A 25,262-nucleotide genomic window follows, 5' to 3' on the forward strand; every position below is an offset into this window, starting at 1 on the left:
TAGTCCTCTCTTCTATTTAACTATGATTTGTTTAATTTCTCCTTTTCATTTTGGTCCTACATTTTGTTTTGTTTTTTTCCTCTTTATTATCCTCATTAAAGTAGCTCAAAGCTTAAAACAACAAGGCTGAATTGAAAGTAGTATTTCTCAACTGTGATTTTCCAATTTGCACATCCTTTCATCAAAATACAGAAGCTTCTTGCTTTGGCAGACTGAAAAACAGTAAAACAATTTCCCATTATATTGCCCCTTTCCCCCTAACTTGATCAGATTCTCACCTGAGTCGTGACATATCCACATAGGGAAAGGGGTGGGTAAAAAATGAAGGTAGGGCTTCCCTGGTGGCGCAGCAGTTGAGAATCTGCCTGCTAATGCAGGGGACACGGGTTCGAGCCCTGGTCTGGGAGGATCCCACATGCCGCGGAGCAGCTAGGCCCGTGAGCCACAACTATTGAGCCTGCGCGTCTGGAGCCTGTGCTCCGCAACAAGAGAGGCCATGATAGTGAGAGGCCCGCACACCGTGATGAAGAGTGGCCCCCGCTTGCCGCAGCTAGAGAAAGCCCTCGCACAGAAACAAAGACACAGCACAGCAAAAATAAATAAATAAATTAATAAAATCCCTGTTTCCACTTCCCACCTCACGTCATTGTAGTCATTGTTTATTTTAAAAAAAAAAGTGAATGTAATGGGGGCAGGTGACTCAGAGGGTGGCCCAGGAGAAAGGGGGCCAGTGAGCCACATTGCCCTGCTTCCTAGAGGGATGCCTGGTTAAGGATTTGTGAACCTTCATCTCTGGGTCAGTTCATTGGCCTATAATCTTATAAAACCCAGTGACTCCAAGGAACACTGTTCTAAACCGGTGGTTCTCAGTAGGGGGCAAATTTGCCCACCTTGCCCCAGGGGGACATTTGCAATATCTGGAGGTACTTTTGCTTGTCACAACTGGAGAGGTACAGCTGGCACGTGAGTAGAGGCCAAGGATTCTAGAGTGTGCGGGACAGCCCTTGTAACAAAGAATCATCTTCCCTAAAATACCAGTAGTGCTGAAACTGAGAAACCTTGTTGTAAACCAGTTTAGAGCTTGGGTCAAAGATGGACTGAATTAAGCTTTATGAAGTTTTGCTTTAAGACCAGAGTCTCTTCTTAATATAGTACCAGGCTTCTAGTCCTGGCTTTGTAATCTCCCACTGCATTGCTAGGTATATAAAAGAGTGTTGTGAAAATATTAAAAATATAAACCCAGATTCAACAGTTGTTTCCTATTTGCTCTGGTGTTAGAACAAGATTAATAATCGCTTTTGAGTTTGAACTTGATCCTCAGCCTTCTTCTCTGTGTTGATCAATTTGGGAACATGAGTGGGCCCGCAGCATATCCACATCTGTGTGATCATAAGCTACACTGTTACAGCTTTCTGTTGTGCAGGCCATTCGCACTTTGAGTAATTTTAAGCTATAAACCAGCTTCGGAGAAAAAGCCTGTCTCCTACAAATTTGGCATATAATTTAAGTGATTGTTCTAAGACATAACAATAAGGGTAAGACGTCACCACTTCAGATATCTTGGCCTTCAAAAGAGTAGGAGCAAATTGGTGTGCCACCTGCGGAAGGAACAGTGGAATTTCTTGGTGTGGCGCTGACTCTGTTTTGTAAGGTGAAAAAAGACTTTACAGCAACTGGAGGGTTTTAGAAAATCCCTGCTGGAAATTATGCTGAGAAAAAAAAAAAAGCTTTACTTAATACATTCTCATGAAAAACAAATTTAAAACTACAGTTTAGAAACTAATACAACATTGTAAATCAGCTGTACCTCAATAAAAAAAAAAACAAAAAAACAAAAAAACAGATTAGTCAGAAGAAAAGAAAAAGACTAAAACGTGTATTTTCATCACAGAAATGATGATTGTGTTTGGTATATATCCACTGATTTCTTTGTACAGAAGCATATAAAATACCTTCACAAAAATAATAATAATGATAAACACTTAACATGTAATAAGTCATTTACTGAATCTTCCCTACAACACTGTGATCCCATTTCACATATGAGGGAACTGAGGCACAGGGAGGCAACCGACCTGCCTCATGTTACCCTGTTAGTTAACAGCAGAGCTGTGATTTGAACCCAGGGAACCTGGCTCCAGAGTTCATTCATGTGGCTTAGTAACCTGTTGTATTCACTTAAAATATATTCACCTAAACATCTTTCCATGTCACTAAATACATCTCTGTGGTAGCATTTTACATGGCTTTTTAGTGTTCCTTTGTTATATGCCATAATTTACCAGAATTTTTTTTTTTTTTGCGGTACGCAGGCCTCTCACTGCTGCGGCCTCTCCCGTTGCAGAGCACAGGCTCTGGACGCGCAGGCCCAGCGGCCATGGCTCACGGGCCCAGCCGCTCCGCGGCATGCGGATCCTCCCGGACCGGAGCGCAAACCCGTGTCCCCTGCATCGGCGGGCAGACCCTCAACCACTGCGCCACCAGGGAAGCCCTACCAGAATTTATATATGCCTTAATTTAAGTACCAAATTCAGCATTGTTGGACATTTCCTTTTTTCCATCTTTGCAAATTTTAAATAACACTGTGATGAACATGCTTCAAGAAATCTTTGCTCACCTACTTAGAATACAACGAAATTGGTGCTAGATCTTATCTTTAAAAGGTGGTTATTTCTTAGCGACCCACATTTCTTCTTAGAGTAAAAGCAACTCAACCTTGTTTTTCAGGAGTGTGGACCAGTGTTGTGTTGGGGAATGTTTCCCTCCCACGGCTTCTCCCTTCTTCCTGCTGCTCAGTCTGTGTCTGGGGACCTGCGCTATGCTGGTGAAAGAGACGGGCGTCACGGTGTTTGGCGTGTGCTTGGTTTATGATCTCTTTTCTTTATCCCACAATCATGATAAATCGTAAGTCATTTTAAAGTTTTGCTGTCAAGCAGTCCATGATGTGCAGAGAAGAGTTGCTTAAATCAATAGTTTTCAAACTCTCATTAAAAAAATAGAGGTATAACATTTTGTTAAATGTAACCTCCTCTTAGACTATCATATCGTAAGGCTTATTTCCTTAGGATAAATGCATTATATATGTTTAAACTCTTCACGCTTTTATGAAAATCCATGAGGACTATAAAGTTTTTGTGAGCCCCAAATTTGGAATTGAAAAGTATCATTGCTGATTGCAAGTTTATATCGCCAGATTGTTTTGGTTGCATACTACTGAGAGATCTTGATTCACACAGTGGAGTAGTTACAAATGGTAACAGTCTGTTAACAGCTTGACTTGAATCTCTGCCTTCAAATGCTAAATTAGAGTCGCTTACTTGCTCTAGGGATGATGCTTTTACCCAAGAGTTTTGGAAGGGGCCTTTTGGAATTCCACAGAGGGCCAGTCTAAACCCTACAGGAATAATTACATGTCATATTCAAGTTAAAGAACAAGTTTATTTAGTAGCCTATTTTCATTTAAAAAACTTAAGGTACATTCATATTATCCTGTGGATTATAGATGATAAGAGTGACTAAGGCATATTAAAAGTTCAAGTACATACTATAATTTTCTTCCTCTGTCAAATCCATAATTACTAACAATTTGACATGCAGACACTATTTTTCACTAATTATAAGGCCCTTACATTTGAACTTTTAATAAATGTCACTGATTTATTCTCCAGCCTTGTCCGATGAAGAATTTTATCTTAAAAAAAAAAATCCTGTCTTTTTAGCCCATTCCCTACATCTTTATGCTTCTTGACGTAAAGATAAGAGCAGTGCTAGTGAGTGGCAACAAGCTGAGATGAGTCATTAGATTCTGATCACCTTCCTGCCTGGGCGTACTTGGAGATAATTTAAATAGATTTTAGTGCTCTGTTGGCTCTCTGTAAATCTCAGAGGCATGTAAAAGGAAGGAGCCCAGTTATCATTTTGATCCAAGCTCAAACCAAGAAAGCTGTGAGCCAAAGCACCTCCCCTAGGCTTATATGAGAATGCCTTTCATCTGTATCCTCTCCACCCGTGGTAGTAATTGCATTGCTGACCTTACTATTTAGAGAGCAGCCTATCCACCCCTCTGGCTTTCCACTTTCTTCTGGCATCTGCTTTGTATCTTCCTCCCATCGTCTTTCTGCTTCGCTCTACTGACAGCAGAAGATGTAGCAAGTGCCTGCAGACCCTTGCCTTTGGTTCAGTCCAGAGATATTTTAACCTCATATCGACTGAAATAAAACACACAACTTGTGGGTTGAGAATTATGTTTTATTTGGGGACATTGCTAAGGACTACAGCCTGGGAGGGCAGCCTCTCAGATAGCTCTGAGGGACTGTTCCAAAGAGGTAAGGGAGGAGCTGGGATGTATGAGTTTTTGCTGAAGAAAAATTTAAAAAAACAACTATATAGTCGAAACTCAAAAGATTAGTGCTAATCACAAAAGATCAGGCATCTCAAGTTAATGATTTCAGTGCTTTTCTATATATGGGAAGATGCAAGAGTCTGGGCTCATTAAAATTGTTCCTTTGATGTGCATCTCAACTCTCTAGGGTCAGTATCCTATTTTTCTCCATCCTGAATTCCCCTCAGGGTGCACCTTCCAGGCCCGCTGCAGTGGCTGATAATATGATAGCAGGCAGCATTCTTGTTTAGCTCATCTTTGAAGTCATATCTCCTCTGGTCTGAGGTCTCTCCAGCCCACTCCTTTTTTCTTCATCTGGTCACTGTTGAGCTAGGCTTTTTTCAAAGAGAATAATTGTCGTTTTTATTCCTTTAGTAATTGTTCTTGACCTTCATTATACCAAACTGCCAGAAGTTCTATTCTATGAAAAAAACAGTACTGCTCATCTGTAGCTTGGATGTTGCATAGCTCATAGTTGGTGGGGTTTCTTTGTTTTAGTAACTTTTAGCTCTCACAACCGCCAGCATCTCTGCATAGGTGGAGGCATTCATTCTTTCCACCCACTTAACACATTCTCATTCTGTGCCTGGCCAAGAATAAGACAGTTAAGATTCCTTCCCTCAAAGAGCAATACTGGGGGAGACAGACGTTACATAAGTAGTTACGCGAGTAACTGAGTACAGTGGTGAAAGTGGTGAGAAGGAACTGAGAGCAGGTAACAGGAGACCTGGTCGATCACAGTATCTCTTGAGTGCAGGCCGTGTGCCAAGCACTGGGCCACGCCCTTTACAGGTATGAAGTCACTGATTGCTCACAACAACTTTTACCCTCATTTTACAGAGGAGAGCATTCAGGCAGGCATAGAAAGTAACCTCTCCAGAGTCACCCATCCCCTATTGCGACTTCTGTCTGTGTGACTCCAGAGCCACAGGGTTACCCCTGAGCCTCCGTGGAGCACACAGGACAGGGATTTGGAGACCCCCCAGGGCATCTGCATCTCAGATCCTGGGCTCCCATTTGTACCAGGAGACCAGCTCAGAGGATCTGTGTGTATTGGGGGGTCCTGACCCCTTTCAGAATCTCACAGAATCGTGTCCCCTTTTCCCAGAATAACGTACACACAAATTCTTATCTGCTCATTTAGAATAAACATCTTGGTACTAGGTTGTTCTTGAGGTCTTTTCATTGTATGATTCAGGAAACAGGAAAGAAACAACAGAAGCAAGTGTTGGAAGCCCTCTCCTACGTGAAGAGTAATTTATTCCTAAATTTTAAGATTGGACCACACGAACAGAGTTAGATTTCTTTTCTGAGACATCACCTTTAGGAAGAAACATTTTCAGTGAAAGAGCAGCTCCTGAAAGTTAATTTTTTTTCTTTTTAAAAAATTAGCATATAATTGCCAACACGCAGAAGATAACGTTCCCTGACCCCAGTCCCTACCCTCTCTCTAGAAATAACCATGATCCTGAATTTGGCATTTTTCATTTCTAGGGCGGTTTGCTTGTTATTACGTCATAAGTACATACCACTGAATATCAAATAGCATTGTTTACATACTTGCAGACTTTATATAAATTGTGTCTCTTGCTTTTCTTTTCATTTAACGTTGGATTTTGAGATCCATCAATGTGGATACATGTGGCTATAGTTTATTCATTTTAACTGTTGTGTAGTATTTAATTATCACAATTTATCCATCCTTCCGGAGTTTGAATTTAGGTTATTTTTACATTTTTGGCTATTATATAGCATGCTTCAGGTAACCTTTGTGTGCACGTACTTCCTGGGGCATAACCACAGAAGTATTGCTGGGGCCACAGATGCATCCACGTTCACTGTGTTGATCTCACTGTGAACTGTGATTTCACTTGTTCACTGTGAGCAAGAGACATTGCTTTTGAAATGACTGGAGTGCAGCAGTGGATGAGAATCCCCTTTGTTCCACATTCTCCCCATCACTTGATAGTATCAGACTTTAAAAGTTTTGCCCAGCTGGTGGTTATGAATTATATCATCTCAGAAGATTCATGAAGGAAAATGTGAGAATACATTGGGGTGGATCAGCTGTGAAAAACATTTCACAAGATCATAATAATGTAAATCCCGAATATCACTTCAACTGAGTTAGGAGAATTCAAATTATATTTATTATGAGAGAAATATATGTGGAAGGTGAGAAGAGGGTGGTTGTGAATGTGTGTGTGTGTGTGTGTGTGTGTGTGTGTTTGCGTATTGGTGACCACGTAAAAGGGACTGAGTCCTCATCTTCTATGGTAGCAACTCAATAAGACAAGTTCTAAAATTAGTAATAAGATTATAATTTAATCTTATTTTTAAAATATCGTGATGAATACCAGAAACAGAAGAGCTAAAAGACTTGTGGACGGTTGCTTCCATGGAACAGGGCTTGGCGATGGGACAAGGGATTGCTGTTCCTTGTTGCAGGTCTTATCATTCTGTCTGACTTTGTTTCCCCTCCATTCCATGTACAATTAGGAGCAATGGGGTCGTCCATCAGTGCAGCCCACAGCAGCCCGGGAGCTCCCTGCCCACTGCACCGCCCGCGCACCCTCTCCGGGAGAACGGGAAGCAGCAGCGGTTCCCTCACAAAGGAGCTTGGGGTGGCTGCCATACTCCATTGCCACCTGAACCCAAGAGCAGTGGATTCCCTGTGTCTCCTCGAGCTGTGTGGTCCTTGATGAGGTACTGGGCTGTGCTCCTTGACCTTGCGTGTTTTCACCATCCTGCATCACCTGTTGCAGGGGAATCGCTAGAGAAGTGAAGCACCGAGTGGGTTCTTTGTGACACCCGCCCACACTTGTTTCCCTCCTTCTTTCTTTTTCCTTCCCCATCTCCCTTCCTCCTGCCTCCTTCCTTCTCTTCTTTCCATTCCTTCCTTATATTAGAGCAGATGAGAAAGGAGTAGCTGGAAGAAGCAAGTAGAAGCCCTGCTGTCTGCTGTTATTTGGAAGGAGAGGGTGAGGCTCTGAAGCCTCCATTAAGAAATGCAGACATATTGCTGCTTCCCTGTTGGAAGAGCCCTGGGCATCAGAGAGCAAGGCCCCTCAGTTTTCTGGGGGAGGATAGCTCTACCTTCTGCTGCTCTGTCTCTCCCTGCTCTTGGTGTGTGATAGGAATTTATTACAGCACAAGTATGGGAGTAAGCCCAGGGGACACTGCCTCTCAGAAATGTTTTTGAGGGTACAGGAAAATCTTTTTTTTTTTTAAAAAAAAAAAAAACATCTTTATTGGAGGATAATTGCTTTAAAATGGTATGTTAGTTTCTGCTTTATAACAAAGTGAATCAGCTATACGTATACGTATATCCCCATATCCCCTCCTTTTTGCATCTCCCTCCCACCCTCCCTATCCCACCCCTGTAGGTGGTCACAGAGCACCGAGCTGATCTCCCAGGGTACAGGAAAAACTTTAAAGGATTTTCTCTCTTTTTTTTGAATCTTTTGACCTAGCCATGAAAATTAACATAGATTTATCAGAACTCATTAAATTAGCTTGCCTCTAAAATAGCTCAAGCCATGGGCAAGTCAGAATTTAATAAAGATGGAAATTTGACTCATACGATTAGTGGTTAAACAGCAGATTGCTATTCTTATTCTTCTGTGCAGTCCCAGAAAACTCCCTCATTTCTGGGTCTTTGTTTCCGATTATTCCTGCGGAAACCTGTCTTTTGGATCGTGCTCCATTTATTTGTTCATCAACAAAGATCTATTGAGTGTCTACCACGTGCCTGGCATGTTCCAGGCACCAGGGATGTCCTGTTGAATAAGGAAGACAGAGTCCTTGCCCCTGTGTAGCTTCCCTTCCCGTAGAGGAGGACACACACTAAGTAACTAACAAAGAATGAACAGTGTGGTGGAGAGTGGTGGGTGGGCCTGGCTGGAACAACTCCATGTTGGTTGGTCAGGAAAGGCCCACAGAATCCTCCTGGATGAGTGGAGGAGCTAGCCCTGCTCAGATCTGGGCACAGGGTTCCAGACTTGGGGAAACGAGCAAGTGGGGTTTGGAAGGGGCGAGCTCAGGGGGTGGGCAGGCCCAGATGGGGAAGGGTGTGTTGGCCATGGAAGTGAGTTTGGATTTTATTCTGAGTGGAAAAGGGAGACTTTGGAGGGTTCTGTTTGTTATCGTTGTTGTTGTTTGTTTAATGTGGAGGAAAATGGTTACATTAAGAATGTTCACTCTGGCTTCTTGTAGCGGATGATTAAGGGGCAAGAGTAAAGCAGGGAGACTTTCATACAGACTGAGGGGAAAAGAAAGGGTCTTGGCCGAGGCTGATAGAGACTGAGGTGGAGGGATGTGGTGGATTTGGGATAAGTTTTGGATATACATCTAACAGGACTTGCTGATGTTTGGGGTGAGGGGTGAGGGAAAGGCAGGAAACAAGGCTGTTTGTGTTTCTGGCTTCAATAGTTGGGTGCGTGGTGGTGTCAGTTACTGAGATGGAAAGGCTAGAGGAAAAATACGTTTGGGAAAGGATAAAATCACAGTGATGCTTGAAATTCCTGAGCAAGAAAGCAGAGAGGTAAATAGTCAAAACCTTGAGGATATCTTGACTTTTTCCATAACACGGCATGAAGGAAAAGAAGACAGAATATTTGGGGAAATTGTAAATTTTTTTAAGGAAGGCAGAGGAGGAGAAAAAACAAGAGTTAATTGCACATTACAGACTTTCAAGGAAGGACAAAGGTCAGGCTGCAGTGTGACTGAGTTCCATCAGGGCAGGGACCATGTCGGCTTCTGATCACATTTGTATTCCCAGTTCTTTTCATAGTGTCTGGCTAAGAGTAGTTGCTCAAATATTTGTGAAATGAATAAATTAATGAGTAGGTGGTAAGAAAGTATTGGAATTAAGCATAAATAGAATATTTTCAGTAAATTTGGTAATGAAGGAATGGGGCAAAGGATGTTAACTCCAGGGGTGTTAGGTTTTTGTTTTCATTTTTATTTTAAATTTAATGCGTGTGTGTATGTAGGTAGATAACTTGTAGAGAGTAGAGATGGAAGGTGCAGGAGCAGAAAGGAATAAGATGAAGTATGAATACCAGTGGTGCACTGGTAAATGCTTAATAACTGGCTCTCCAGAGAAAGTAAATCCTGACTGGTGTTGGCCAATTTCCATGTAAATACTCTTACCATGTAGCTGATTTGAAGCTACAAATGTGACATTGCTGAACATGGAGCTGGGAGAGGTGTGCCATAGCTCACCATCATGAAGCGTTTCCACTGCTCAATGGACAATATATGTAGTAACCTCAAGAGCGTAGATAACAGTAAAATGAAGGAAACTAATTAGGAAGTGATGAGCCTTGAGTACTTATTACCTTTGTTTTTAGCATGATTTACGTTTATAGAATTATTTTAAGATATATATTAATATATACAATATATTTACATACGTATGATTTATTATAGTTATATAATTTAATTTTCAATAATGGCTGTATTTAATAACTGGCCTGCAAAATTTCTGAAAATTTAATAGTCATCTCTAGCAAGCCAGTGTGAGTCAGCTCCAGCACTCCAGTGAAGAAGGTCTTTCAGGAGGGGAAGAAAACTTTATATCTGTGATCCATCCACTATGTACCAGGAGGTGGGCTGGCATTTCCCGCATGTTATCCCATGCAGCCATCACAACTTTCGTGTAGGGTAAACCTTAGAGTTTGCATTATCAGGTGGATATGGAAGAAGTTAAACGATCATTTAAAACGTTTGCATAGGGGCCACCGGTGGCGCAGTGGTTGAGAGTCCGCCTGCCGATGCAGGGGACACGGGTTCGTGCCCCGGTCCCAGAAGATCCCACATGCTGCGGAGCGGCTGGGCCTGTGAGCCATGGCCGCTGAGCCTACACGTCCGGAGCCTGTGCTCTGCAACGGTAGAGGCCACAGCAGTGAGAGGCCCGAGTACCGCAAAAAAAAAAAAAAACCAAAAAAAACCATTTGCATAGTTAGTAAGTGGTAACAACAGGATTAGAACTCAGGCTGTTTGACCCCTAATCCTTTGCTTTTGCCTGTTTGTTATGCTCTGAAGTCCAGCTTCCTGGCTGAGGACTTGGCTTTGGGAAGGAGGCAGGACACTTGTTTCATGCTCTGTGGAGCTGGCTTCCCTGTTGAACTCTCGGGGGTAGAAGATTCTTGCAGCCATCCTTGGGTCAACAAATGAGGCACCTTCTGACTTACTTCGATATAGGGTGTTGGTACTAATACATTGAATTAAATGACATGCTTTTTTTTTTTTTTTAACTCCGAGCACCAGCCTGTGAAAGAATTATGTTTTTAGAAAGAATTATGCCTGGAGAGCAGTATGTAGGACAACTGGAACTGGTCGGGGTCTTAGTAAGTTAACATGTTTGTGGGCAAGAAAGACCATTATCCTTTCTTGGAGGGGAAAGTTGTCATGTATTTTCTTTCTTTGGAAAGGAAAGGTGTCATATATTTGACTATAAATTTGATTAGTATCAAAATTATTTTAAAAAAACTGTGTGTGTCCTTTTGTCAGAAGGTGATCAGGTAAAGAAAATAAAAGTTCAAAGAGGCAATGTTATTTTAGTTCTGAAGATCTCTGCAGACAGTGTTTAAATCATGGCTCCTTCACTTGATCCTAGACAAGTTATTTTATCTCTGTGAGCCTCAGTTTTCTTATCTCCAAAAGGTGGAACTAATCATGGCACCTTACTCTCAGATTGCTTGTCAGGACTCAAAGCTATAGCCTGCATAATAAACATGTAAATAGGTGCCTGGCCCACAGTAGCCAGTGTGGCAGCCCACAGCATCATTAGTAGTAGCTTAGTATTATGAATATTATTATTCCTGTGTGAGTTTCTAAACACCAGGATGTATCCTGAAACTGGTGAACCTGCAGTATGCAGGCAAGGGATGAGTTTGTGTGAGATTTTTTTTGCTTGAACTTTGAAACTATCTGCTAATATGTATTTACATTGCATGCATGGCATTAGGCTGTCAAAAAATTGGACTAAATACTATCAGGTTAAACATTTTCTGTAGTTACCAAATACAGGAGAATTCCAAAACCCTACTGCAAGTCATTTATTTAGTTTCCTGTTTTTCTATGTGACTTAGTGATTGGCTTATGGGTAGCCAGTACAATGAAGAACCTAGGACGTAGGGTATACACTCTGGAATCAGATGAAATTTCAGTTGATACCACCTTTTACTCAGTTGTTCCATGTGCAATGAGAAATGTTTTGTATGTAAACCTTCCTTCTCCCTACCCTCTTCATTATATCCAGTTCATTCACGCATGGACACATTTTCCCTTTCACCTTAGAAAACTCAGTGAATTCTGCCTGAACTCTTATCCTCGTAACTCATGCCTATATCTGTAACTATATGTAGTCATTTTTCATATAGAGACTTGATTGATTTCACATTTAAGTGACAGTGATTATGGTTGGTGTTGAAGACAGTTCTTGGCTCAATAAATTCTTGCTCTTTTCCTCTTCTCTTGCTCTGCAGCATCTGTCACGAATCATTCATTTGTCAGTATTTACTGAATGCCTCCTATGTGCCAAGTAATGTTTTAGGTGCTGGGAATATATGGCAGTGAAGTAAACAGAGCTCTGCCCTCCTGGAACTTAGCTGGATGATGATCATGATATTTTTACTAAAATGGGCTCGTTTCCTACCTTTGTGGGTAAGACAGCGGTCATATTTTTCACTTCAGTGTGTCTTAAAAGTTTTTCTTGTGTACCTTGCACGGAGGCATGCAAATCAAGAAACTAAGACAGGTTTAGGGTTAGAGAACAGGTTGGCACTAAAGTGAAACTGTTAGATAATTAAATTAAATTTAGAGGACTTAAGGAAGCATATAAATATTTTGACCTTCACTGGCGGAATGAGTCACTGATCTTTCACAAGTGTCGTTTTAATGCTTTACTTCTGTAGACCTTGCATTGTATTCTTTTTCCCTAAAGTAAGAAATGCTTTGTAGATTAAATTCCTCTGAGCAGGGCAAATGTGTTTCAGATCATTATTAACAGCCTCATGTAAGCTTTGAAAGAAGCTTAGTAAGTTTGCGAAATGAGATTTTCAGGTGACAGGAAAAAAATCTCTGTTGAAAGCCTGAATTACTGATGAATAATTGGGCTATCCCCCCACCATTTTACACACCTTTCTGGTTGACTGATCTCAGATGGGCTGTTTTCAATCTCACTCAGTTACTGCTTTAAAAAAATGAAATGACCAAATGAAAGAGGGGTGGAGTAAACTAAGAGATCTACACAGAAAATACCTCCCACAGTTAAAAGTGAAGTTTGTGGGTTCATATTAATAAATCCCCTCCCCTACTTTAAAGTCTCTTAATGTAAGTGTAAAGCTCAGTGATGAATCCACCTTAAGAACACAAGCCACCCTCTGGAAGTAGGTATGGAGTAAGGTCTTACTTTAAAGAGACTTTGTACATTCTTTCATTGCTGCGGATCATTTTTCCTCATTTCCATTGCTTTGTTTAAAGATGAGCTGGGCCACATTTTGCTATGGAATACTCTCTCTTCTTCAGTGGTGTAAATACTTCAGTCTTCAGGTGTAGTTCTTAGGTGGCTGCAGCCAGATCACTATGACATTTTGGCACATGATGGTGGTGGAGCTAAGAAAGCAGTAGCTCTCAGGCTGTATTTTATAAAGACAACTGACCAAACCTACTAGCATAATTATTGTTAAAGTTATTTCTTATTAAACAACTTAAACACTGTTTACACCCATGATTCTATCACTTGGACCCAATATCCAAAGGGTATCCTCTCTTGTTACCTTTGGCCCATACATGCCTGAGCTTTTTCATAGCTTGTCAATTTCTTTTTAATATGCTGAACTGACCATAGCTTTTACTAAGACCCTGTAGTGCCTCCTGGTGTGACTGAACTGCAGACTTGCTTAGTGGCTGGGAAGGCACTGGAGAAGGGAGGTGGGTGATTGCTGCAGGCATCTGTCTTCCTATGGAGGACACATTTTCCTGGGAAGGGTGAACAAATGCTGCTGTTTTGCTATAGGAAGGATGAAAATAGTGGGAAATTTATTTTTAAAAACTTAAATAAAAAAGTAATTTTCCAAAAGAACTGTCAGTTAGTGTTATCAGGCTTCTTAATTTTGAACTGTGTTTATTGGGATAGCATCATTAATCTGCCTTTAACGTTCTTTGGTGGGTTGATTTACCCAAGATGGGCTCTCAAGTTCTTTTTTTTTTTTTTTTGTGGTACGTGGGCCTCTCACTGTTGTGGCCTCTCCCGTTGTGGAGCACAGGCTCCGGACGCGCAGGCTCAGCGGCCATGGCTCACGGGCCCAGCCACTCCACGGCATGTGGGATCTTCCCGGACCGGGGCACGAACCCGCGTCTCCTGCATCGGTAGACGGACTCTCAACCACTGCGCCACCAGGGAAGCCCTCAAGTTCTTTTAAAGTAGCTTTTCTTAAACATGGAACTTACCAGAGAGGTATTCTCTTATGTGGATAGAGAATTAAAAGAGAGTTTTTTCTGTCACTACTTCCTAACCATTAGTTGAGAGTGATGTTATTCCATCTGAACCAGACCCAGAGTATATGGTAAAGCAGGTATTACTTTGATGAGTTTGCCTGAAAGCTTATTGAAATCTGCTTTGCTTCTTGAACTGAACTCAGCACTAAAATGGATCATTTCAGTAAAGTGTTTCTTGGCTTCGTTCAGAACTTAGCACTAAAAACCTCTTCCAAATAAATCACGTGCTAAGAAGCAAAATTCCTTTTAATTTATGGATAGCAGTTGGTAGAGTTCCTAACTGCTGACAGCCCCTGGTTCATTCTGCTTAATCTTGACTGGGTACCGGCTCTTGGCAATATTCTATCCCCTGTGAATTTCAGTCAGTGGATGATAAGTTCTTTCCTTGCTCAGTGTAGAGCTATCAAGCTTAGGCATCTGCTTTCCAATTGGATTCATGGGGACATATGTTGAAAGAGAAAATTATCAGAATGTAGGCATTTCTGGTTGGCATTCAATTTTGTCACTGCCACAGTAGGCTCTTAGAAGAGGATGCCAGGCCTCATGGTTTCCTATCAGCTCATCAGTCACCATTGGATACTCAACCTCTGTCCTGTGCAGGTTAGAGCCTGGGTGACTTCAAGGACACCAAACATCTTTCCCTACTTTTGCAGAACACAGGTAGGGCCCTTAGGGTGTTGTAGGGAGTCCGCTGCCAATTTCTTTGCTCTTTTAGTTAAAGCTGCTGTCATCCAGCTAATTTTTTTTTTTAATTTATCTTTTTTAATGTAGCCTGCTGAGAGGTTGTGGAGTGATTGCAGTAAAAGCAGTATCAGTTCATCTTAACATTGTAAACACTCAGGGGATACATAAATAATTCTTTCATGGGAACATTATTCTACACTAGGCAATATGGTTTCAGATAATTTGGTGGGATTTCCAGTTTGTTGCTCTGAAAATTGTCTGCCACATGTTTTGAACTGCTACTATGTTTTCTAGATTAAATGTGACAATGTTAAAAATGTAAATGCTTGAAAAAGTACAGAAACGGGTGCTCTATGAGCTTATTGTGAGGAACAAATGAGTGAATACATGAAAAGAGCTTAACATGGCTATTAGTTGTGGCTTTTCATAAATGGTAGGGCTATATCCCTACCAGCATGCTTATTTTATGCCAAAGACAGTGTGGAAGAATTACTGTTTAGAAATCTTTTTATAGTGGTCACTTTTCCTTTGCTGTATTTATGAAAGTGGTATAGTCTTGATTTGATTTGTTTATGATATTTACTTATTTTCTCTCTTTTTATAAGCTTACAGTATTTTAGAGGAAAATGACTGTAAAAGAAAGAAACATTCTTGTAGCAAAGATGGATTTCATCGACGTTTAGCAGGAAAACAGAATGCCTGTGTTAACACTTCTTTTTTTATATAAATTTATTTATTTTATTCATTTATTTTTGGCTGCATTGAGTCTTTATTGCTGCGCGTGGGCTTTCTCTAGTTGCGGTGAGCGGGGGCTACTCTTTGTTGTGGTGCGTGGGCTTCTCATCATAGTGGCTTCTCTTGTTGCAGAGCATGGGCTCTAGGCGTGCGGGCTTTAGTAGTTGTAGCACGTGGGGTCAGTAGTTGTGGCTTGTGGGCTCTAGCGTGCAGGCTCAGTAGTTGTGGCACACGGGCTTAGTTGCTCCACGGCATGTGGGATCTGCCCGGACCAGGGCTCGAACCTGTGTCTGTCCCCTGCAGGATTCTTAACCACTGCGCCACCAGGGAAGCCCCAACACTTATCCTTACCTGATGGATACCATCCTCATTATAAGTTGCATGTGTAAAGTTATTCTTAGTTGCTGAGACTAGCAGTGGACTTTTTTTAATTAAAATTTTTTGATGTATTTAGAATTACTATTGAATAAAGCATCACTTTAATAAACAAACCATTAGGTTGAAAATCAAATAATAAAGACAATTTACTAACTTTTTAGATTGATGACCTTATAGCCATATAGGAAGGTGTGTTTCATGTTGTAGATTTATGAATTATTAATGCTATTCACATTATTCAAACCATGCTCTTTACTACTTTATATATAATCTAGAAAATACATATTGATTTTGAAATCACCCTAAGCAGCAGTCTCCGTGAGGAACCTGGCATTAAAGATTTGCTTTTAATGACTTAACCTCCAAAAGGATTGGTAAAGAGAACATAGTATGGGTTTTTAGGGGATGAAGGCAATTAATTATATCATAATTCAGAAAAAAAAAAAAAAACACATGCAAACAACCAGCCAGAGTTGGATGGAGGGAAGGAATGTTTGTGTCTTAATGTTAAGAGCTAGACATGCCCTCAGTTCTTAATGAATAACCAACCAATGTGTTTCAGTTTTCAAGTGGTAGAGCTTCTATTTCCTGACAGTTAAGTCTTTATCCTAGATTTCTTTTTGTACTTTACCTTTGGTTCCCTTAAGTAATTTTTCTTTGTGAAAGGAATATCACTTTATGAAAGGAATTATGATCCATACTGCATTTATGATGAAAAAATTTTGATTTAAAAGGTTGGTTATTTAATTATAAAACTGCACTTTTAGTTTTCATGTGGAGTCAGGAAGAGACTGTATGTGTATCCTCAATACAGGTTGTTTCTCTCTTCTTTAAATTTTTTAATTAAAAAATTTTTAAATTGAAGTATAGTTGATTTACAATGTTGTGTTAGTTTCAGGTGTACAGAAAAGTGATTCAGTTATATATACATATATATCTATTTTTTCAGATTCTTTTCCCTTGTAGGCTATTATAAAATATTAAGTTTAGCTCCCTGTTCTATACAGTAGGTCCTTTTTGGTTATCTATTTTATATATAGTAGTGTGTATCTGTTAATCCCAAACTCCTAATTTATCCCTCTCTGCCCTTTTCCTCTTTGGTAGCCATAAGTTTTTTTTCTATGTCTGTGGGTCTATTTCTGTTATGTATATGAAGTTCATTTGTCTCATTTCTTTTTTTAGATTACACATGTAAGCGATATCATATGATATTTGTCTTTCTCTCTCTGGCTTACTTCACTTAGTATGATAACTTCTACATCCATCCATATTGCTGCAAGTGGCAATATTTCTTTCTTTTTTATGGCTGCATAATATTCCATTGTATAAATCTATTACATCTTCTTTAACCATTCATCTGTCAATAGATGAATTGCTTCCATATCTTGGCTATTGTAAATAGTGCTGCAATGAACACTGGGGTGCATGTATCTTTTCAAATTATGGTTTTCTCCAGATACATGCCCAGGAGTGGGGTTGCAGGATCATATAGCAGCTCTATTTTCAGTTTTTAAGGAACCTCCATACTGTTCTCCGTAGTGGCTGTTCCAATTTACATTCCCACCAACACTGTAGGAGTGTTCTTTGTTTCTCTCTTCCTTATGGCACATAATTTATAGCCACAACGGATAGGTAAACCATTAAGATAAGTCAAGATTGGGTACCAATCTCCAGATATTTTTAAGCAGAAAATACATGTGTGATGATATCAATAGTTGACGACTGAGTACATGTCTTGAACAATAAAACTTGTATCATTGTCCTCATTGCTGTTTTTGAAAAATCTGAACATTGTAGAATTGCTGAATCCTTTGAAAGAGAAGAGCGGTTTCCCAGGTTGGGCTGGACGTAAAGAAACGCACGGTAGTGTAAGGAGCCATGGCCTGGTTGGGGGGAAGCTGAGTTCTGCTCTGATTCTGATTTGCTCTGCTCCTTGGGCCAGTTATTTTACTTCCCTGGATGTTTGTTTTTCTTATCTGTGAAACGACACAAGTGAGACAGGTGGTCTCAGGTCATTTGGCACTCTCTCTGACTATTGGCCAAACTCTTATGAAACGATGCTGTCACTTTTCCTTTTCTCTTTTAGTCACTGCACTCCATCGGCGTGCATGTAGTTCCAAGTTGTATGAGAGTCAGAGGCTGGCCCTGAAGTGAGATACGATAATGGGCTAAGTGAGTGACTAAGCAGACTGTGGAGGAGATTTCACTGGTGTGCATTCGGCTATTTTTGTTTTCCTTTTCCATCTTGAATTCTTGACTACTTAAGTCTTTGGAACTTCAGTCAAATGTATTGATGAGAAATATCAATAGCAAAAAAGGTTAAAGTTTACACATATTTCGCCCTCAACCATCATAGAGGTCATCAAAGCTGTGCATTTGCAAACTGATACCTGTTGACTCTTCAGAGACAGTTTGTTGATTCATTTGGTTAATAAACATTTATTAAACACTATATACAGATGTCATAGGGATCATTTGCTTACAAAGAACAAAATTTTTAAAGAACTTGTTTAAGAAAAATTGAAGTTTTCGTTAGAAAGGTACACTGGACTCTAATGGCACCCCAGTCAGGGTATTGAACCTGATTTCTGGACACAGGAACTGGCAAACTCAAAACATTTCTGTTTTACATTTTGGAGGGTTCATGGTCTCTCTTTTGCTTTTTAAAATCCATGTTGTTGTCCTTTCCTCCTCTTCTTAAAGACTGACTTTTCTTAATTTGGTGAGTTGCAGGGCTGCCTCAGTCCTAGCTTCATGTAACCTCTCAGTTCAGTTCTCTGTTAAAGATGGACTGGAATTAATGTGTTCTGACTCCAGATTCTCAAAAACAGAGATTCTGATTGGGCCAGCATGGATAAGTTTACACCCCAGTGGGGAAGTCATACAGAGAAAAAGATAATCTTACTGAGGGTGGCAAGTGTGATGATCAATGTGTGTACCCTGAATTGTGGGATTCACAGGATAGGATACCTCAGCCAGCCTGGGAGGTTTGGCATAAACTGAGTCTTAACAGCTGAGAAGATGAACTAAAGGGAAGGAGGGCTGTCTTCTATGTATAAAGCACAGCAGGAGGGAGGACACAGAGGCCTGAACCTGCAAAGTGTGCGTGTGTGTGTGTGTGTGTGTGTGTGTGTGTGTGTGTAACTACAGGCAGCACAGGACATGAGTAGTGGAGACAAGGCTAGGAAGGTAGGCAGGAGCCCCGTCATGGAGGAACTTGGGAGAGATGCCAAGGGCCTGACTCCTGTAAGGAGGGCAACAAGTGCAAAGCAGGCTCATCTCTTTTTTTTTAGATTTATAGGTAAGAAAACTCTGATCATAAAGCCAGATGGCACATCTTATTGAAGGGTGAAGATTTAAAAAAAAAAAAAAAAAGAGTGAAGATTTAAAAATTCAAACCACTTGCTATTAATGATTACACTTTTGAGAATAAAAAGCAGTAGTTCTGAGTTTTTACCGTAAATGAATCCTGCATATTTGTGAAAGCTCAGTATCTTCTCTTTGTCGTTTAAGATTGTATCATATAAAATTTTCTTTACACATTTTTGTAATTTTGGTAGAATTCTCATATTTAAGAAAAATGGATAGGTGACCTAAGAGTACGTTTGCCCATGATAGGGTGAAGCTATGCTATTTACCCACACCTTAGTTGATTTAAGCCTTTTCCATTTATGATCTTCCTCCAAAGAGCAGAAATTAATAGAAACTTCACGGAGGTACTAATCCCTTTCTATTATACATTCAGTACGGTAAGTTTATAATTTTGACTTCCAGTTTCTGATTAAAATCATCTCTTCTTCTTATGTGTATTATGCCCAGGCAGTTATATTTTATATTGGTGCAGATAATTGCTTTTCTACTTGGCAAAGAAAATGAGCAGATGCAAGATAAGTATCTTTTTTCTGGCATGATCGATTGGAAGCTCTGCCACCTAATGTTGACTGCATTTTCAGAAGTGATGTAGCAAGCACAGCTCAGCATCAGACTACAGCTGTTAGCTGTCAAGAATTCACTTTGGCAGAGGTAAATTCTGACCAAGTCTGTATGTCAGACTCTTAGTCTCAGAGCTTGAGTGTAAGAAACAGAGTTTAGTTTTCATATAAGGAAAATAGTGTGCTAACTCGAAGCCCTGTGTGGATGCAGTTTTCTCCAAAAGTGATTCTAGAGTTTCCTTCCTTGTTTTACCTTTAATAATGATGGAACAATGGTGTGCTCAGGGTGCGTATATCCTAGAGTTACAAATAGTGGATTTACATCTGCGATTTCTATTTTAGTAGCAGTATGAACTTGGATTAAGTGATTGCCATATGTATAAAATAGGGATAATTAGTAACAATTATTATAAATGGCAGGAAGTATGGAAAGTTTAGCACCGAGCTGGGCACAACACAAGCAATCAATTGCACTTATAGATGGTGCGCTAATGTGAGGATGTCCAGTCTTTCGACAGTTTGGCCTGGGGGAGATAAGCTGTCTGTCTCAATGTCTTGAGAGTTTGGCTTAATTATTCATTACCTCTTTCCCACTGGGAGGAACAGGGAGCCAATATGGAACGCCTATTACAAGCCAGGAGATAAAACCTGGATCAACCTGATAAACCTGAACTGTCACTGTGTCCTTGGGAATTACGTCTTCTCACCACATTTCATATGTGAAAGGCAAGGCTCAAGGGAGCTTGCATAATTTGCACAGAATTGTACAAGTATTAAGTAGAAGATGTAGAATTGAATCCACACGCATCTGATTCTACTGTGTAGGCTGCCCCAGGCTGGAGAGGTCAAGCCCTTTACAGTGTTTCCTGCAAGGATTTATGAGAAACTTCTAGAAAGGACTCTTCTGGGGAAAGCAGAAGTGTCCTGGGAGCATTAATCTGCTTCTCTTTTCTCTGTATCTCCTGGAGCCAGAGTGGCTTTATCCCATTTTGCATGTTGGGTGTTGATGCTCTGCTTGGCTCTCATCCATGTCATCAACACCCTGGAAATAAGGGAGTTTTTCTGTTTAGAGCACCCAGCTCAGCGCTCTTTATATGGACATTCTTCACCTTAACATGAAATGCTGGGTGGGATGTGTCACATTTCATCTGTAAGCAGACATTAAATACCATCAGAAGCTCTCTAAAGTGATAGTGAGCTAGTGGTTCAATGGTAGATGCAATCCTGGGCCCTTAATTATTGTATCTGCAGAGTTTTCTGTTGGATAGTTGTGCTGCTCTGCGGTGAAACTTCTTTATGTATGAGATTATGAAAGAAGGACTGTGTGTGTGTGTATGTGTGTGTGTGTGTGTGTGTGTGTGTGGTAGTATTGCATTATGGACTTCTTTTTTTATTTTTATTTTTATTTTTTTTGCGGTACGCGGGCCTCTCACTGCCGTGGCCTCTCCCGTTGCGGAGCACAGGCTCTGGACGCGCAGGCTCAGCGGCCATGGCTCACGGGCCCAGCCGTTCCGGGGCATGTGGGATCTTCCCAGACCGGGGGCATGAACCCGTGTCCCCTGCATCGGCAGGCGGACTCCCAACCACTGCGCCACCAGGGGAGCCCTGGACTTCTTTTTTTAAATAAATTTATTTATTTTTGGCAGCGTCGGGTCTTCGTTACTGCGCGCGGGCTTTCTCTAGTTGTAGCGAGTGGGGTCTACTCTTTGTTGCGGTGCGCGGGCTTCTCATTATGGTGGCTTCTCTTGTTGCAGAACATGGGCTCTAGGCACGCGGGCTGCTTCAGTAGTTGTGGCACGTGGGCTCAGTAGTCATGGCTCGCAGGCTCTAGAGCACAGGCTCAGTGGTTGTGACACACGGGCTTAGTTGCTCTGTGGCATGTGGGATCTTCCCGGACCAGGACTTAAACCTGTGTCCCCTGCATTGGCAGGCAAATTCTTAACCACTGCACCACCAGGGAAGTCCCCATTATGGACTTTTGATTGGGACTTTTCAAAGTTAATGAGTAGCTGTGAAAGCATGGTGGTACACTAGTAAGTCATTATTTGTATTTTTTTAAATTTTCAACTTTATTTTTAGAGCAGTTTTAAGTTCACAGCAAAGTTGAGAGTAAGATACAGAGATTTCTCATTTACCCCCTGCCTCCATACATATATAGTCTCCCCATTATCAATATTACTCACCAGAATGGTTCCTTTGTTGCCAAGGATGAGCCTACATTGACACATTGTATCACTCACAGTCATAGTTTATAATATCACTCACCAGAATGGTTCCTTTGTTGCCAAGGATGAGCCTACATTGACACATTGTATCACTCACAGTCATAGTTTATGTCAGGTTCATTCTTGGTGTTGTAAATTCTGTGAGGTTTGAATAAATGTATAATGACATGTATCCATCATTATAGTGTCATACACAGTATTTTCAGTGCCCTAAAAATCCTCTGTGCTCCACCTATTAATTCTTCTCCCCTCCCCAGCCCCTGGCAATCATTCATCTTTTTATTGTCTCCACAGTTTTACCTTTTCTAGAACATCACATAGTTGGAATCATATAGTATGTAGCCTTTTCAGATTAGCTTCTTTCACCTAGTAATATGCATTTAAGTTTGCTCCATTTTTTTCATGGTTTGATAGCTCATTTCTTTTTAGTGCTGAATGCTATTCTGTTGTCCGGATATACCACAGTTTATTTATCCATTCACCTACTTGGTTGCTTTCAAGTTTTGGCAGTTATGAATAAAGCTGCTGTAATATCTGTGTGCAGGTTTTTGTGTGGACATAAGTTTTTAACTCCTTTGGATGAATACCAAGGAGTTCAATTGGTGGATCATATGGTAAGATCATGTTTAGTTTTGTAAGAAATCACCAAACTGTTTTCCAAAGTGGCTGTACCATTATGCGTTACCCCTAGCAATGAATGAGAATTCCTGTTGCTCCACAACCTCCATCAGCATTTGGTGTTGTCAGTGTTTTGAATTTTGACCACTGTAGTAGGTGGTATCTCACTGTTGTTTTTATTTTCATATTCCTCATAACATATGCTGTGGAGCATCTTTTCATAAGCTTATTTGACATTTGTGTATATTTTTTTGGTGAGGTCTCTGTTAAGGTCGTTGACCAATTTTTAAATTGGGTCATTTTCTAATTGTTGAGTTTTAAGAGTTCTTTGTATATTTTGGGTAACAATCTTCTATCACGTACATCTTTTGCAGATATTTTTCTTCCAGTCTGTGGCTTGTTTTCTCATTTTCTTGACATTATTTTTTACAGGGCAGAAGTTTTTAATTTTAATGAAGTCCAGTTTATCTATTATTTCTTACATGAATTGTGCCTTTGGTATTTTATCTAAAAAGTCATCACTGTAACCAATTGCCATAATCTAGGTTTTATCCTATGTTGTCTTCTGGAAGTTTTATAGTTTTGTGTTTTACACTTAAGTCTGTGATCCCTTTGAGTTAGTTTCTGTTAAGGGTGTAGTATCTATGTTTAGATTCATTTTTTTTGCATGCAGATACCTAGTTGTTCCAATACCATTTTTTGCAAAGATTATATTTGCTCCATTGTATTGCCTTGGCTCTTTTGTGAAAGATCAGTTGACTATATTTAGGTGGGTCTATTTCTGAGCTCTTTATTCCGTTCCATTGATCTATCTATCTAATTTTTTTAAATTAGTACCACACTGTCTTGACTATTGTAGCTTCAAAGTAAGTCCTGAAGTTGGGTAGTGTCAGTCCTCCAGCTTTATTCTTCTCCTTTAGTATTGAGTTGGCTCTTCCAGGTCTTTTGCCTCTCCATATAAACTTTAGGATCAGTTTGTCAGTCTCCCCAATATAACTTGCTGGGATTTAGATTGGATTGCATTGAATCTATAGATAAATTTGGGAACAAATGAAATTTTGCCAATATTGAGACTTCCTGTCCATTAACATGGGCTGTCTCTCCATTTATTTAGTTCTTTAAATTCATTCATCAGAGCTTTGTAGTTTTCCTCATATAACTCTTGTACATATTTCATTAGATTTATACCAAAGTATTTAATTGTTTTGGATGCTAATGCAAATGGTACTGTGTTTCTAATTTAAAATTCCACTTGTTCATTACTGGTATATAGGAAAGCATTTGACTTTTGTATATTACTCTTGTATCCTGCAACCTTGCTACAATTGCTATTAGTTTTAGGAGTTTTTTTACCAATTCTTTTATTTTTCTATATAAACCATCATGTCATTTTTTTAGGTCACTAGTTTTTTATTTTTATTTTTTAGGAAAGGCCATTTAAGTAAGGTTGCTTTTCTTTTTTCCCTATTTTTGGTCTGAGAAACTTAAAATATTCAGGTGACTATAAAAAAATAATATAACAAACATTCATACTATGTATGGTCATATTTATTTCTGGTCCTTTCTTGGCTTTCCCTAAGGAATGAAGCTGTATTTGTAGAGTTGAAGTCTGCCTTAACATTGCCTTTGGTCACATTCCCTTCACTGTCTCCTCAGGGGCAATGACTGTCCTGTGTTCTGTGTGTACAGGATATTTTTTATGACCGTATCTATTCCACCTAAATTATGCTTCAGCCTCTGGTTAATCTGATCATACAGTCAATTTCCACACAGAAAATGAATTAGAAGATCTATATACCCATAAGAAGCTCCAGGTTTCACCTTGTCTTGATCTCCTTAACTCATAGTCTGTAATAAGCCTGAAGAATATCTAGAATGTCTGGATAACCCAGGGGCTGACTCTTAGCAATACTCATCTCACCTTTTGAAATTTTGCACCTGAGTTACAGGTGCAGTCAACTTTCTGTCATGCCCATCAACTTTTATACTAGAATATTTTATGAAATGTCATCACTTTAATGAGTGTAATTTCACAAGTATTTATTGAACACCTGCTAACCAATGAGGTAACAGTTCTCTTATTGGATATAATACTGAATTCCAATAATTAATCCTCCAGAGTGTACTAACTGTAATTAGTAATAATAGCTAACATTTACTATATTCAAGCACTGTTTTAAGAGCTTTACATATATTAACTCATCTAATCCACATAACAACTCTATGTGCCATTTGATGCCATTATTATCCATATTTTACTAATATGATAATGGAGACAAGGAGGGTAAGTAACTTACCCCACGTAGTAAGTGAAGAACCTGGAAATCATACTTCTGAAGCCTGGCTGCTGAGTCTTTGCTCTTAAAACCAATTCACTATATTTTTCCTCTGCAAAGAGAAAGCTGGTTTTGGTGAGAAATCTCCTAACTTCAAAAAGTGATCAGGTTGTCAGTCTAAGGATGGGACCTCCTTGCAGAATGCTGAGTTATATGCCTTCATGCCGTCATGAGGATCCAGCCTTCTGAGTGGGTGTTGGTATTTCCTCTGTCATGGCCTTTACCCCTGCTCACCTAAACCAGACTCAGCTTAGTTCTGGGTTTTAATGAGAACACGGTGGGTATCTGATTGGCTGTTTATCAATTAGATATTTTTAACTAGCATGGAATAGGTTAATTCTTATGACAGAAGTGAAATACTCTTGAGAAGCAGAGCTCACACAAACAGATCTACCAAATTATGATCTGACTGTTTACTTAGAGTTGGAGTTGCTCCAGAGGTCCCAGGTAATCTCCTTAATCACAG

The 25,262-nt window shown here is 40.1% G+C and overlaps 1 protein-coding gene across 4 annotated transcripts in view; it reads left to right on the plus strand.

Moving 5' to 3' along the window:
- TMTC1 (transmembrane O-mannosyltransferase targeting cadherins 1) overlaps positions 1–25,262 on the plus strand; it is a 263,380-nt gene that overhangs the window by 26,507 nt on the left and 211,611 nt on the right. For 3 of the 4 annotated variants that reach the window (XM_030830461.2, XM_060306111.1, XM_060306113.1), the window contains exons 4-5: positions 2,728–2,904; positions 6,881–7,087. In XM_030830461.2, the coding sequence (XP_030686321.1) occupies positions 2,728–2,904; positions 6,881–7,087 (384 nt within the window). The remainder of the gene's footprint in view (positions 1–2,727; positions 2,905–6,880; positions 7,088–25,262) is intronic. The other variant, XM_060306112.1, reaches the window with a different exon arrangement.

This window comes from Globicephala melas, chromosome 10 (assembly GCF_963455315.2).
Source record: "Globicephala melas chromosome 10, mGloMel1.2, whole genome shotgun sequence".
NCBI classification, from domain to species: Eukaryota; Metazoa; Chordata; class Mammalia; order Artiodactyla; family Delphinidae; genus Globicephala; species Globicephala melas.